The sequence below is a fragment of the Ostrea edulis genome, chromosome 6 (genome assembly GCF_947568905.1).
Source record: "Ostrea edulis chromosome 6, xbOstEdul1.1, whole genome shotgun sequence".
NCBI lineage: Eukaryota > Metazoa > Mollusca > Bivalvia > Ostreida > Ostreidae > Ostrea > Ostrea edulis.
The window spans coordinates 69,713,579-69,730,735 of NC_079169.1; the positions used below are offsets into that span (position 1 = coordinate 69,713,579).

Consider the following 17,157-nt stretch of genomic DNA (forward strand, 5'->3'; position numbering starts at 1 on the left):
GAGGTTATGTGTTGTTGTGAGCTTTGGGGGTTAAAAAACATTGTTTGGAGGGAGGAATGTGACGGATAACTATAGGTTTGATCACCAACTGCTGGATGGCTATAAATAGTTGGTAGAGCTGTCTCCACAGATTGATTCTGGGGACCCAGGTCTAAATTTCTCCTGGGTCTGTACATTTGAAAAGAGAACCATCAACCTAAATGAGAAGAAAAATTATCTCTTGTGGTGGCCTTCAGCTTAACATTTAGATATATTGATGATGTTTTATCTATTGACAAAACACATGTTCATTCATGATAGACTCGTACATCAATAGATATATCCCAGTGGACTTGAAATAAAAGACACCACAGAGTCTATTGATCATAAATGTTATCGACAAACTAACAACTCAACTTTATGACAGGATGATCACTTGCACATCATGTTTATATATTATGTCTTAACTGATTCGGGGCCGAGTGGTTAGAGCATCGCACTCGAAATCACATGGCCTCTCACCTCTGGTCGGCGTGGGTTCAAATCTCGCTCGTGCCGGTAAGTGAGAAAGTTTCCCAGTTTACTTTCGGAAGGTCGGTGGTCTCTTCCCAGGTACATTGTACCTGGGTTCTCTCTTCCACCAACAAAAACTGGGCGCCACCAGATAACTGAAAAATTGTTGAATGTGGCGGAAAACATCAAAACAATCAATCAATCTTAACTGATTCGATATGGGAGAGCATGTTCTGCTTATGATCAATTTAAATTGAGGTTGGGTACTGACAGTTAAGTTGATGTTAAAAAGGTTTCAATATGTCATTTAGAGTCAGCATTTCGCAAATTCTATGGTCATTATAATTTGCAAACATAACACCTGGCCTGGAGGTTATAAAACTTTGAGTACGTTTTCAGACTCAAACTCTGTGCTCTAAATCATACTCATACTCTAAAGTGAAGGATATAAAACTTTTATAAAATCATTCTCGTACTCAAATGCAGTACATGCATGCTCAAGATTTTTCGAGTATACTTGGAGCTTGCTCAGAGTTGTACTCAAAACAAACATGGCTGAGTTTGAGTATATAGTAAAAATTTTATAACCTCCAGATCTGGAGTCTGTGTTTGCCCTGCTCTTAATTTTTATATTCTTCATATTATTGATCTGTTCATTATCTTTACCTTTTCGTCAATCAATCCCTTCCAACCCAGTTCCACTTGCGTACCTTTCCAGCCAAAATGTTTTCAATATCTTGGTTTTTAAAAAAAAAGGGGGGGGGGGGATGCAATGGGCTCTTAATATATTTACATATACCATTTTATACTTAATAGGCCCTTTATTTAATACTTATTAGTACTCTACTTGGGGTATAATATCTAACAGAAGTTATAATTATTATTTAGTAAATAGTTAGGATGTCCGGGTAGCATATAGAGGTAGCGCTCTGACGCTCTCACCGCTGCGACCTGAGTTCGATCCCCGTGATTGGCAGTGGTTGTATGTGAGAGGGTATGGCGGTCGCCCGATTAGACACGTGGGTTTCCTCCGGGTACTCTGGTTTCCTCCCACATAAATGACCCCCTAGCGCAAACACCCGTGCATCAAAGGACCCCATTGGAAATGAGCTTTCATGGGTTATCCTTGGTATCTTATGTATGTTTGTTTGTATGTATGTATATACCGAATAAACATTTATTTATTAATTTAATATTATATAAATTTACAAAGTGCCTATGGATCATATTGCCACTGATCACAGTTTTTTGCATGCATTACAGGACTTCATATGAAAGCACCAAATACAGCATAGTGCCATTTAAATGAGTCAACTTTCATGTTTTACGCTATATATTTCATTGAAAAATATCCATAGCTTAAATTGTTTGAATAATCATTCTAAACTCATTTTTGCTTTAACTTTCATGAAATCTAAAAAAAAAAATTATAAAACATCTGGGCATAATTTCTATTCATGATTTTTAAAACTTTTACCAACTATTGCAGAAATATGATTAAACATCAACTTTTAGGCCTACCATTCCATTTCCAATAATCCTTTGTAAGAGTGGAACGAAAACATGGAGTATGGGGTTCTTACAGTCATAATTATGATATATGTGTATTCATTTTCATGGATATTCATTTCTAACAGTTTGTAATATTAGATTTAATGACAAATATTTCATATCCCGGGAATACTGATGATATTACATAACAGAGTATACTCCCTTTATCCTATTTAAATTTCCCGCTTTCGATATAGAAATTCACCAATCACTATCGGCCAATGAAGTCGGTGCGATTCTAAACATACCATTTGTAGACTTCCGTTTTGTTGCTACCTACGCGAATGGGGACAGACTCCGGCGTATCATTGCTCAGTTTTCAGGAACAGGTCATGGTTTTAGATTCTAATGGCAAGTACACTTCAGAATACATAACAAGAAGAAATGATTCTCTCTTTAGACATCGTTAAAACTCAAGACATAGGTAAGTGAGTTCGAATTTTCTCCAGGTTTTTAATAATTCATACAATGTATTTTCACACACATTACAGATTTTAGCGGTAGACTAGATTGGTATTGAACATGGCCACAGAGGCAGCCAGTGAAACGCTCAAACAACAGTTTCTACTTTTACAAGAACAACAACAACAGAAGTTACTGAGACGTAAACAGAGAAAAGAAGAAAAAGAAAAATCAAGTCTCACAAGCAGAACAAGTACACGGACATCGACGACTTTTGGAATTGATGATAATTTAGATCTCAAGGTGTGTAGATCGAAATTATAAGCAAAAGTCTTCAAAGTGTCAGCTTAATTATCAAGACTAGTTGTACTGTATTTTAATACTACAATTTCATTACAATGCATGCAAGAAATAAATCAAGGCCTGGGTACCAAACTTTAATGACTGCAAACGAACACATTACACACATACAAAAATATGAATTGAAAGGTGTATGACTAATTACACAAAGCTACTATATATTATGTATATATAGGTCTTATTTGTACCCAATGTAAGTCTAGACGCATTACACTGTCAGTTTCACCTGATGTAACCTAAGATTCCTCTGCTTTTATATTGTGACGTGTGGGGGAGAGTCAGAGCAGACTCCATTATGAAAAGTAGGAACTCAGTGACACCATGCTGCTGGTGTCGCTGCTTTACCTACCTCTTACAACTTTATTTTACTGTTCTGTCTTCCAAGATGTGAGGATTCAGTTATTGGAAGATTATTTTACAAATACCTCATAATTAATATGACGCTATTGCCGTTTAAACAATGGAATTTTGTGTTTAAGTGCTGACGTCATGAGCAAAGAGATCAAATGGCGAGGCAGTGACCTACTTCAAGTGATTCTTCATTTGTCAGTGTTATGGCTGTTTGCTATCTAAAAAAAATCATGCCGCCATTTTGTTTTTCCGTGAATACTTTTGAGGCGGTGCTCTAGGTAAAGCAGCCACACCAGCTGGTGTCTCTGAATTCCCACTTTTCTGCTCTGACTCTCCCCCGCACATGTCACAATATAAAAGGGGGGGTAAGAGTCAGAGGAATCCCAGATTACACCTGATGCAGCACGATTTCAATTTGTTCTCACATGTTATTCAAATTCATATACTATTTTTCAAACTATATTTTTTATGGCATGTATTTAAGAAGTATTTTAAAACTCATTCAGAAAATAATGTCTATGCTTACCTCAGCATCCCTTATTTTTGTAAGTTGACCCAGCATCAATATAACAGTAAAGTTACATGTTAAAATTCTCCAATTGATATAAAAACGTGTTTTTTATGTTGTTCATTCTCCTACACTCTTTCAGCGTAAGAATGCGCAATTGCTAAATAAGAAAAAAAGATTGTGACCCACTGCGCAAGGCCCTAGGGAGGATGGCATTTTTTTAATGCAGAGTATGTAATGAATTCAAACAGTTATTTATATTTTTTAAAATTATTTGTTTCTCTCCCCCCCCCCCTCCCCCCTTAACGTTCTTTAAAACCTCCGACCATTGAAAGGTTACCAGTGTTTCTGTGTTTACCATCTGCCAAGCCTCTGGGATTAGCTGTATCAGTTGTGCAGTAGATAGAAACCAAAAGACTTATCAAACACAAACCTGCTCAATCCAGGGCCTAGGTATTTACATGCTATAATTAAAAATGAAAACTGGAAAGACATACAATCATGCTAATTTTGTAAATATCAATAATTTCACCGTTAAAGATCTGCAACAAAAATAGTGTTGACTTAAATGCTGCTTTATTTTTGTTAGATTAGGTCACAAGGTTAATAACAAAGATTGCTGATTTGCTAATTGCATTACATGATAACTATATCACAACATAAAACACATCCGTTTTTGATATGAAGTGCTGGTAATGGTTATTAAGTTAAACATGTTTAAAGGCAATCATGTTAACAGCTTAGCACTTAAAAATTCCCTGGTCCACAGGAACAGTAATGATGCAATGTTACTGCAGCATACTGCTCCTGTTCCAGATTCTCTGTAATGTATGACATGTACTTAACTTTTACTATAAAGATATTAAAATGCAAGATTTGATACTGATATGATAGAATCACCATTGTTCGTGGGGGATTAATGTTTGTGGTTTTTGTGGGTCACTCTTACCCACGAATTTAAGTGTCCTCGAACATATTTTTAAACCAAGTAGAGTTATCTCTCCTAGTGACATCTTATCGCTTACTCATGAAATTAAGTCCCCACGAACCAGCAAAATTTTGCTTACCCATGAACATTGGCCCCCACGAATTAAAATGATTCCAGGTCAGTATTCCGAAATACATGCATTGTTAGACAGTGATATGGTCATCATCCTCAATTGATTTCTTTTGAATTTCCTACATCACTATCATCAGACTTTTAAGTCCTTGTAAAACATCCTCAAGCACAAGGTGGACATTTTGGGATGTACTCTGATGTAGGCCTCCTAACTTATTCATTAAATAGTTTTCTAATGAAATAGGAAATCATTTCTATTCATTCAGTTCAAATTTTACTGTTTTAACGTGGTCTGTTATGGGAAAAGGTCTCGTTTTTTCATAAACCAAAAACTTGTCTTGTATTTTTATAAAACAAAGATAGGAAGGTTACTGTTAAATCATGAAAGCCAGTTTATTTGTAGATTACATATCTTTATATTTTAAAAGTTTTGTCATGCTTCCTTTCAGTGAACAACGATAAAGATATGTGAATGATATGATCAAAGTAACTTTGCTTTTACAGTTAACAGACCCTGCTCCCACTTCTAGTTTTATCTCGGAGGAACTTGTGAACCATCTTAATGACCAGATTAGAGTAAGGATAATTTTAGAATTGAATTTTTCTTAAATGAACTTTGCTTCTTCGTGATACATTTTTCTTGACCAGGTATTATAAATGGACCATTCTTTCAAAATTCACATTGTTTTGGGAAATCACATTTTCTACCCAGAGTTCCGTGTGCTTCTTGCATTATAAGTGAAGCTAACGTAACACGTCCTCTGGTGAGAGAATGGGGAAATCATTCTCTTTAATTTGAGAATGAAATATGGTACTTTTAACATTCATGTATGAATATGTTAATATTAATTTCAAAATTTTCACAATCTGTGTTGCAACAGGAACTAAAGGATGAGAATGCAAGGGTTTACAAGCTTTTGAGTGAAAAAGACTTCGAAGTTCGTCAAATAAAAAAGAAAAATGAAAATCAAGCTAGAGGTACAGATATTCAATATTCCTCGATCACTAGATTTTATGGTAGAATTTTTTTAAAAAGGCAAAATTTTAGTTAATTGTACACTTATACTGTTTTTCATACATTAGTTGCAGGTGCTGTCACCAATGAAACAGCAGCCACGAAAATAGTGGAGTTATCCAAAAAAATCCGAGATCTGAATGCTGACCTAGAATCTGAAAGAACAAAAGCCAGGCAGTATGGCAAAAAATGCATGGATCTGCAAACCCAGGTTAAAAGTCAATCCAGTCATTTTTTAGATTTGTGCCTCAGGTAACCTATTGCTATCGGTGTTTGTCCTCCGTGGTGTGTTGTGCGTTCATTCAGGAGACTGTTCAAACCACACCCCAAGGGCTATAGTGGGGCAATAAAAAGTGGTTTGAAATTTGACATAAGAACATTATTAAACTGAAAAAGTCTTTTAAGGATGAATTGTACAATGTACATGTATGTTACATGTATTTAGACTTAAATGTCTCTTCTAAACATTTATTTCAGCTGAATAAGGTCCCTGAGGATACCCGGTCAATGATCGCTTCAGCAACCAGTCGAACTATGTTAGATGATAAGGTACATATATGTGGGTTGGTGCAAACAATTTTCATCTTTTTGCTCAATAGCATTTATTGGATGAAGTACAGAGTGAAACTGATATTTTTGGAAGATGAGGACAAGGACACTGTGTTAGCCACTTTTTAGTGTTATCATGTCTCTTTGCAGCAAGATGAAAATGTGGATGTGAAATCTTTACAAGACAAACTAAAATATGCAGAAAACAAAATGGCTGATTACAGAAACCAGACCTCTTTATTAAAACAAGAACTCAAAATGGCTCACAAGGTATGAAATTGATATATAAGATATATATACAGTTGAACTTTGGTATCTGGAATACCGATATCTAGTATACCATGGATATGTCGAAGTGATCCGGAAGTACCAACCACTTATTCTTTAAGTACATGTATATCTCAAATCTCGAAGTTTTTTCTTGGTCCCATCGAGTTTGAGATAATCAAGGTTTGACTGTGTATGCGTGTATATATAAACACTTAAGTTCCAACACCTGGTACCTTTAAGTTTCGGATTCACAACATGGACTCTAGGTCAAATAATAGAATTATATAAAGCACCAAAATGACCAACAACATAAACAATTCGATTGTCAAATTTTTGGGACGATCTATCCTTTCCTAGGGACAAATGAAAAAGTCAAATTCTACCCGGTGAAATTCTCTCGTTACTGTGCACGAAGAATAAATAGAAGTAAAGATCACAAATAATAAAAATATCTTATCGATAATTTAATAAAAGGATCAAAAAGAAAGTAAACAAAGTGGAGCAACAGAAACAAAGGATTAGCAGCTTAGCAAATAATCATTAGGTATTCCTGCACTGATCATGTCTAGGGTAGTAGGATAAAATAAACTATGATCTAGTCACAGAAAAACTAATAATCTTTGGTTTTGTCAGATAATGGTCAAAGTCAAATAGTGGATAATTCTAGTACATATGTGTATACCTGCAGGTGCTAAGCCAGGAGGTTGGAGAGAATGTCAATATTCAGTCCATACTCAACAATCAGAGCAGTTGGAAAGGAAGGGCTCAGCAAATCATGATGCTGCAAAAGAAGGCAAGCAGACGTTCAATAAAGTTTTCAAAACTGCCTCCACTACAAATTAAAAAAATATATGTAGAAGACACGACTACAATTTGAGTCATAAAGTTTAGCTGATGTACATATAACAAATTGTTAATTCTGTAACAAGTATACAGTGTATACATTTATTTGAAAGAGAGAGAGAGAGAGAGAGAGAGAGAGAGAGAGAGAGAGAGAGAGAGAGAATCACAGCTCAATGATCTTGTAGGTGGATGAATTGAAAGCAGAAATTGGAACTAAGAAGCCCCAAAAAGAGAAGGAATATGACTTGGAGGCCGAGATGTTGGGGACAGGAAACAGCTCCGCCAGGCAGAGGACAGCCATTGAAAAACATAGAGAACAACTGAGGAAAATAGAGAAAGAAAGGAAAGAATCTCAGGAGGTGTGTGTCAAAGAATTTAGATGATACTAATATTAAATATTGATTTACATGGTACCTCAATCAATTTTTTAGTTGTATTTGATAAATTCGGAACAATTTGCTTAAAATTGAAAAAATTAATCATGAGACATTTACATGCATGGGTATTAAATACTTCAGTAACCTTTTCAGAAAGCTACCAACGAGTTCAAGGCATTAGAGGAGGAGCATGCTGCTCTAAAGAAGAAATTTGATGCTGCCAGAACAAGGTAATTAGAAATGTCTGTCAGTTTTTGATATGAGATGCTAATTATCTCGAGCCTCTTCACACCAGCATATTGAATGGAGCGTGTTAACACGCCATGAAATATATAACAAGTGTGAAGAGGCTGGTGGTATGTCATCTCATATATACTGTCAAAAACTGAAATACGTACATTTCTTATATTTACCTATCTAATCGTTTTAAAATTGCATTTTAATAATAAACCCGTTTTGTATTCTTAAGGTCAAGTGTATTCATACGCAGTGATTAACCTATTTCAAAAGTTGAAAGTTTATGAGATATTAACCTTCAGTATCAGTTATTAAGTATAAAGAAAGTTAGGGGGGGGTGGGGGGTGAATATAAATATATATCTATAGACCTGTCATAACTATCATGATTGACTTTAATTACTTGTCTCTCTAAAATAATTTTTTCAAAAGTTACATGCATTGTAAGGAATGGCTAAATGGCGATATTCGTGAAACTTCAAAATTTCCCCTTCACAATTTTCAGGATCAATATCTTATCGGGTGAAATTCGAACACTAAAGGATCACATGAAAGTGTTGCTTGACAAGGGGTCTCATGATGATGAGTTGATAGAGGCACTAATGGTATACACAAAGTAGATTTTTCTGTGTGTCACTAACATGCAGCTACATGTATTTGTGCATAAAGCTTGTTTTGTTTCATTACTTTACAAACTTGGTGTGTATGTATGAATGATTTCATATGCACTAATGTTTTTGGTAACTACCTGTATGGCTGGAAAAGTTACATTTTGAGATTACCAATACAAGTTATCGGTGAGGTATAGCTGTATCTAGTGGTATAGAGATATCTATTGTGTGTATTCAGTATTCATCTTGATGTCTGCATCAACAAGTTGGAGGTCACCCATGTCTGTGTGTTTGTTTATCTAAGACATTTTCAAAAAATTGTTTAAAGATTTTTATGAATAAAAAAGGAAATTGGGAAATGTGGGCCTTATATTACAAACAATTGATGAAATGTAAGCCATACAAACAATTGATGAAATGTAAGCCATACACACAATTGATGAAATGTAAGCCATACACACAATTGATGAAATGTAAGCCATACACACAATTGATGAAATGTAAGCCATACACACAATTGATGAAATGTAAGCCATACAAACAATTGATGAAATGTAAGCCATACACACAATTGATGAAATGTAAGCCATACACACAATTGATGAAATGTAAGCCATACACACAATTGATGAAATGTAAGCCATACACACAATTGATGAAATGTAAGCCATACACACAATTGATGAAATGTAAGCCATACACACAATTGATGAAATGTAAGCCATACAAACAATTGATGAAATGTAAGCCATACAAACAATTGATGAAATGTAAGCCATACACACAATTGATGAAATGTAAGCCATACACACAATTGATGAAATGTAAGCCATACACACAATTGATGAAATGTAAGCCATACAAACAATTGATGAAATGTAAGCCATACAAACAATTGATGAAATGTGAGTCTTGTATCAGGAACAATTTATGTTTGGGTCTTATATTAAATTGTGGGCCTTATATTAAGAACAATTGATGAAATGTGGGTCTTATATTAAGAACAATTGTTTAAATGTTGGCCTTCAAGAACAATTGATGAAATGTGGGCCTTATATCAGAAATTCAGGGATGGATTTCAATTTCTCTAGTTTCATAATTTTTTGTTTACTACAGCTTTTGTAACAGACCAACAAAATACAAATTTGTTCTTAAAGAATTTTCCATGATATAAGTATTTTTTGACAAATCTATTGCCCACAAAGAGTGATGAATCCACATTATGCAGATTTAAGCATACTGGTATACATGTATATATTTTGTTTCACAATGTTGCTAGAGAAGGCAGGCCATTTCCTGATGGGCCTTTAGTTTTCTGTGCTGTTCAGCATTTTAGTTTATAATGACATGTACAACAATACATTTGTTTTTGTCCCACTCATGCAGTGAATTCAACCGTTGAATGCATTCTTGTTGTCAATGACAACATGCCTGCTTGATTGTTTTATCCGTGTGATTCAGCTCAGTTTGGATGTGTTGCTTACAGAAATAGTGTGCTAGCCAATCAGAACAAGGGCTTCAAGGAGCAAATGAAGACACTGATGGATAAAGGACACCATGACGATGAGCTTATCGAGGCTTTAATGGTAGTAACATTGTAATTTGCTAACAGATGCTTAGTATAAAGTCACTAGGGCATTTTGCTTAATGCATGCTTCTAATTGTTGTAATTGTTTCAATGTTTGTACATATACATGTATTTACTATATGTTTTCCGTAGAAAAACCGTGTTACTTACAAAAAAAATGAAAACATCTAAAAAAAAAACAAAAAAAAAACAAACAAACAAACAAAAAAAACAACCAAAAAACAAAAACAAAAAAAAAACATCTCCATTGTAAAGGTATAACTAAATGTCATAATATATATTCCTTGAATTTCTTGGTCTTCAGAAGCAACAGAGTCATTTACAGCATTTGTTGGAGCAGACTACCACTCAACAGAAAGAAACCTCCCAGAAATCCCAGCATGAAATCAAGCAAATGTCCATGAAAACCCAACAGGACAATAACGTGGTGGAACAACTCAAGGCCATCGTGGCTGAAAAGGAGGCTAAAGTTCACCGCTTGGAGGACGAGATTCAACAACTCAAGCTCAATGTAAGTCAGGAATGTAAACGACTCATTTTAATTTTTAGATTATTAACTTTATGTACAAATGTACTTGAATGCATGGAGCAGAGAATTGTTCCTTATAAATTTTACATTCGTTCTGTTCAAATTTGGAGTTTGCATCAATTTTACTGTACATGTATTATTAGTTACACAGTTAGATAGTGACCTGATATGGAAAAAAACATGGTGTGAAAAGAAAACCCGCTTCGCCTCGCCCGATACGGGTTTTCTTTTCACACCATGTATTTTTCCGTATCAGGTCACTAACTAACTGTGTAACGAATTTATCACGTCGAAGACCTCTAACTGTATATGTGGGGGGGTCTATATCATACAACTTAGTCAAATGTCTTTCCTTTTGACACGGCTGCAAGTCGAACCCGACGATAAATAAAATTACTCGCCCAATACGGATTTTACTCGCATGATATGGTTTTTTTCACGGCGTCATGTGACCAAGATCTGACCAATTAGATTTCAACAATTTTGTCTGAGGCGTGATAATAGATATTGACATGCCTTATAATCATGCATCTATCGTGTGATACTCTCCAGCATTTGCAACGTGCACAGTTAGATTCAGCAAACATGCTGTTTCAACCAGCAAGCCAAAGGCCACCTTCTGCTGCCCAGACTACCCAAAGAGATTCCAGACCTGCCTCATCAGCTCAACCCGTCCAACAGGATTACCGACCTGGAACAGCAGAGAGCGGAGACATCCAGCTGGATTTCCAACTGGATTCAAACACACCCTCAGCTTCCAGGTAGATATTTGTAGTTCTTGTAGCACTGGTCATGTCTAAATTCCACAGACATATGTACCCAGTGCACAGGTAAGGATTTGACAAACTATGGTGATTACTTGAAGAACACCCTCAATACTCCGGTCTGTCACCAAGCAACTCTGAACCCAATTATGTAAGATATACCGGTACTATTAAATCTTATTGTTGGAGTTAAATCCGCTTTTAATCAAATCTATCCTGGTAACAATACTAACATAATTTATAATGATATGATTACTTTATGGTAAGATTTACATAGTCAGGTCATGCTTGATTCCTGATGAAAATCTTGGAATCAGAACCCATCTTGAATACAGAATATTTTTGACAATGGAATTCAAAGTTTGATGCTTCTATGTGTGTGGTCACCATTATGTATTGCACAACCACTAGATTATACAGGTTTTACTGTACGTGAGAAACAATAACTGCTTTACGTATTTACGGTATAAAAGAATTTCTTACTGGACACAGGATGAGTGATCAACCTCCAGTGATAACCAGTGCAATGGACAGGTGCCCCTCTGTCAGTAGCACAGTAGACACGGCGCGAGCACCACCCAGAAAAACGGACAATAATACTGAGGAGGCAACACGGGGGGCCTCCAGGAGAGGTGCAATCAGAACACCTTCATTTCACGTGTAAGTATTGGACAATCAGAACACCTTCATTTCACGTGTAAGTATTCAACAATCAGAACATCTTCATTTCACGTGTAAGTATTCAACAATCAGAACATCTTCATTTCACGTGTAAGTATTCAACAATCGGAACACCTTCATTTCCTGTGTAAGTATTAACAATCAGAACACCTTCATTTCACGTGTAAGTATTCAACAATCAGAACACCTTCATTTCACGTGTAAGTATTCAACAATCAGAACATCTTCATTTCACGTGTAAGTATTCAACAATCAGAACACCTTCATTTCACGTGCAAGTATTAACAATCAGAACACCTTCATTTCACGTGTAAGTATTAACAATCAGAACACCTTCATTTCACGTGTAAGTATTAACAATCAGAACACCTTCATTTCCTGTGTAAGTATTAACAATCAGAACACCTTCATTTCACGTGTAAGTATTCAACAATCAGAACACCTTCATTTCACGTGTAAGTATTCAACAATCAGAACATCTTCATTTCACGTGTAAGTATTCAACAATCAGAACACCTTCATTTCACGTGTAAGTATCAACAATCAGAACACCTTCATTTCACGTGTAAGTATTAACAATCAGAACACCTTCATTTCACGTGTAAGTATTAACAATCAGAACACCTTCATTTCACGTGTAAGTATTAACAATCAGAACACCTTCATTTCACGTGTAACTATTCAACAATCAGAACACCTTCATTTCACGTGTAAGTATTAACAATCAGAACACCTTCATTTCACGTGTAAGTATTCAACAATCAGAACATCTTCATTTCACGTGTAAGTATTCAACAATCAGAACACCTTCATTTCACGTGTAAGTATTAACAATCAGAACACCTTCATTTCACGTGTAAGTATTAACAATCAGAACACCTTCATTTCACGTGTAAGTATTAACAATCAGAACACCTTCATTTCACGTGTAAGTATTAACAATCAGAACATCTTCATTTCACATGTAAGTATTAACAATCAGAACACCTTCATTTCACGTGTAAGTATTAACAATCAGAACATCTTTATTTCCTGTGTAAGTATTCAACAATCAGAACATCTTCATTTCCTGTGTAAGTATTAACAATCAGAACATCTTCATTTCCTGTGTAAGTATTCAACAATCAGAACATCTTCATTTCACGTGTAAGTATTAACAATCAGAACACCTTCATTTCACGTGTAAGTATTCAACAATCAGAACATCTTCATTTCACGTGTAAGTATTCAACAATCAGAACACCTTCATTTCCTGTGTAAGTATTCAACAATCAGAACATCTTCATTTCACGTGTAAGTATTAACAATCAGCTAGAACACCTTCATTTCCTGTGTAAGTATTCAACAATCGGAACATCTTCATTTCACGTGTAAGTATTAACAATCAGAACACCTTCATTTCACATGTAAGTATTGGACAATCAGAACACCTTCATTTCACGTGCAAGTATTGGACATTCAGGGCCTCTACTGAAACACAAACGGTTACTGTAACCAGCCTTATTGTCACTGCAGTTTGATTGTCGCTAGCTGTTATCATTGTATGCCGAAAACATGAAATCTATACTGCAGTGAAAATAACATAGCCTTTACATTATTTTTTAGTAGAATAGACATTTTTACCATGAATTTAAAACAGCGAATGAAAAAGAATTTAGACAAGAATGCATGAAAATATTCTTAATACTGTAGAGGGTATCTTAAAAAAAACCTGTTAATGTTTCCTATGATTTAATTGTTATCCCCTCGTAATTGTAAGAGAGTATATAGTAACACCACCGTTAGTACATGGGCGAGTGTAAGAGTATATAGTAACACCACCGTTAGTACATGGGCGAGTGTAAGAGTATACAGTAACACCACCGTTAGTACATGGGCGAGTGTGTGAGTGTAAGAGTATATAGTAACACCACCGTTAGTACGTGGGCGAGTGTGTGAGTGTAAGAGTATACAGTAACACCACCATTAATACGTGTGCGAGTGTGTGAGTGTAAGAGTATATAGTAACACCACCGTTAGTACGTGTGCGAGTGTGTGAGTGTAAGAGTATACAGTAACACCACCGTTAGTACATGGGCGAGTGTGTGAGTGTAAGAGTATACAGTAACACCACTGTTAGTACGTGGGCGAGTGTGTGAGTGTAAGAGTATATAGTAACACCACCGTTAATACGTGTGCGAGTGTGTGAGTGTAAGAGTATATAGTAACACCACCATTAATACGTGTGCGAGTGTGTGAGTGTAAGAGTATATAGTAACACCACTGTTAGTACATGGGCGAGTGTGTGAGTGTAAGAGTATATAGTAACACCACTGTTAGTACATGGGCGAGTGTGTGAGTGTAAGAGTATATAGTAACACCACCGTTGGTACGTGTGCGAGTGTGTGAGTGTAAGAGTATACAGTAACACCACCGTTAGTACATGGGCGAGTGTGTGAGTGTAAGAGTATACAGTAACACCACTGTTAGTACGTGTGCGAGTGTGTGAGTGTAAGAGTATATAGTAACACCACTGTTGGTACGTGGGCGAGTGTGTGTGTGTGTAACACTGAGCTTATAGACACTCTACGGGACACGTTTTTTGCTTACCCGGTAACTGATTTGATACATCACATGAAGCCTTGTTATCAAGAGAGGAAAAATCCTATTAATCCTATTAATTCATTAATAAGTGTCAAGGTCACTACTGGACTTCATAGAAAAAACTTGCATTGACTGATACATTGTGAGGGGATGCCCTACTTTGCGGAGCTTGTTATCATTATTTCTATCTTACATTTATTTTCCAATAGGAATAACATAGATAAACAAGCCATGACTGAACTTCAGGCTCAGTGTCAAGAGTACAAGACAATGTTCCAGGTGGCCCAGGTGGAGAGGGACAAACTTTCTGAACTAGTCCAGCTATTACAAAACAGGTATAGACTACTCACTCTTCAAAGAATGTGGAGGGCATTAAGAATGTGGAGGGCATTTAGCTGCAATAATGTAGCCCTCTCCCATTTTTTTCTTTTTTAAAATTTTTATTTTGTTTTTTTTTTTTGAAAAACCGATATTGTCAGATGAAAAAAAAATCAGATAGAGCTACATTATTGCAGCTAGAGGGCATTGTAATCGATCAACATATGTGTGCTAAGGTTCAATGATTAATTTGCTTATGGATAATTAATTTACAGTAATATTTCTTGGCTATATCATATTTGAATTTTTTATATACGGTATATTTTAAGGAGACATAAATCATGGTAAAAATATTTTCAAAACTGTGATTCAATACCTCAAATTTTTTTTATCGTTCAAAGGAATGAGGAAGCCTCTCAAAAGTATGTCGAGTGTCAGAATGAACTAGTCCAACAAAGACGCAAAAATGCCATGCTGGAAAAACAGGTTGGCAAAAATAAAATTGAACAAACTGGATCAAAAGGAGGTACATGTAAGTACCAGTCAGCCATTACTAAATCAGATTTGTCAGTTCTGGTTTATTTTCTGTAGGTAATTCTGTACTTATGATGACTTTTAAGTGAGCATAATTTTACTAGTAGAAGCTAGGAGTTAAGAAACTGTATTATAAAAAGACATTTAGAATGCCCTTTTCACAAAAACAAATTCATTTAAGTTATCATTTTTCATCAGCTGGTGTCGGGAAGAAACGAACAGGTGGAGTTAGAACCAGTAGCACGACAAATGTATCTGTGTCAGCCAGTTTTTCAGCAGGTCTAACAAATGAAGAGAATGAATATGAAGACTATGAGGAAATAAAAACAAAGTAATCATTTTTTATTTTTCAATTCATATGTTAGAATATATGACATTTTCATATGAAAGCAAGAAATTTTCTCAAGGAAAGATATAAAATGCTTATTTTCATTTTATTTTCAAGTTTGGAGATTCAGAGAGATGAAAATGAGGCTCTAAAGGCAGCTTTACAAAGCACTCTCAAAGCTAAGGAAGAAGATCTCCGTATGTTTGGAGAAATGATGGATGAAACTAAGCATGTGTTTTTACAGGCACTCAGACAATACAAACAAAATGCTCAAGGATCGTAGCTAAACTAGACATAGTTTTACTTATTGACATTGTTAAATGTGTTGACATTTGAGGCTGTGCTCATGTTGTTTCTATTAGTTACATGTAAATCTACTGCAAACTCGTGATTTTTATACACTGTACATCTAGCTAGCTATCACGAAACTTTTACAGTATACAGGGAAATATTCGCCCCCCGTTTTATTTTCGCGCTGTTCGCCCTTATCAGTGCACAAATTTAAGACTGGGCAAAACAGTTTTTTCTCTTATCTCTCTTTTAACACAACTGTGTCTAGGCGGAATAAGAAATGAGGCAAAACCATTTACATGTGTAGAAAGATGAGAATAACAACCCTGTATACATTATCTTCTTGCAGGAAGTTGGAGAAACAGTATTCACATATATTTCTGTGCATTTTTGTATGCATCTGAAAAAATAATCGAAACTACATGTATAAAGAATTATAGATAATACCATCTGACCTTTCAGTCTCATTCTTGCCATAGAGATATAATATGTGCTTAAAAGAGAAAGAAAGGTCAAAGACAGTGGGAAACTATTTGAACAGAAGGCACTGCATAATGATGTCAAAGGTCAAGGTCAACAGTAAGCTGTACAAAGGTGTGGACATCACATGAAAGATTAAGAATACTGTTTGAAAAATATGGTCAAAAGTTTCACATTGTGTTCACACATTAAAATTTTATTGTACAGTTAACAATAGGTTTCTCACAATCTTCCTCATTTCAAGTGAGCAAACCTCAAGATTTTTATGTCCATAAGTCAAGAATCCATCTCTTTTATTTTCGAAGGCCCGTCTCATTCCGTGATGGCCATAATGAATACCATATGGATTAATCAATGTCTTGGAAATGAGTTTGTGTATATTGCATTCAAATTATTTATGTCATGAATTCCTTACAAGATTAAAAGTGATTTTAGA

General features: G+C 35.4%; 1 protein-coding gene across 3 annotated transcripts; it reads left to right on the forward strand.

Moving 5' to 3' along the window:
* Positions 1–2,253: 2,253 nt before the first annotated feature.
* Positions 2,254–17,157, forward strand: LOC125646521 (coiled-coil domain-containing protein 13-like). Of its 3 annotated transcripts, none has more exons than XM_048872862.2 (18): positions 2,254–2,394; positions 2,535–2,748; positions 5,229–5,300; positions 5,606–5,702; positions 5,808–5,950; positions 6,217–6,288; positions 6,439–6,558; positions 7,247–7,351; positions 7,587–7,760; positions 7,932–8,008; positions 10,112–10,211; positions 10,518–10,724; positions 11,295–11,503; positions 11,999–12,166; positions 14,980–15,105; positions 15,490–15,620; positions 15,821–15,953; positions 16,068–17,157. In XM_048872862.2, exons 2-18 carry the CDS (start codon positions 2,566–2,568, stop codon positions 16,231–16,233), a joined length of 2,283 nt encoding a protein of 760 aa, XP_048728819.2. In that variant the 5' UTR covers positions 2,254–2,394; positions 2,535–2,565; the 3' UTR covers positions 16,234–17,157. The 3 variants fall into 3 exon arrangements, with proteins under 3 accessions (XP_048728819.2, XP_048728821.2, XP_048728820.2); XM_048872864.2 differs by lacking the exon at positions 10,112–10,211 and adding an exon at positions 8,520–8,619 and having other exon boundaries at positions 2,265–2,394; XM_048872863.2 differs by having other exon boundaries at positions 2,265–2,372.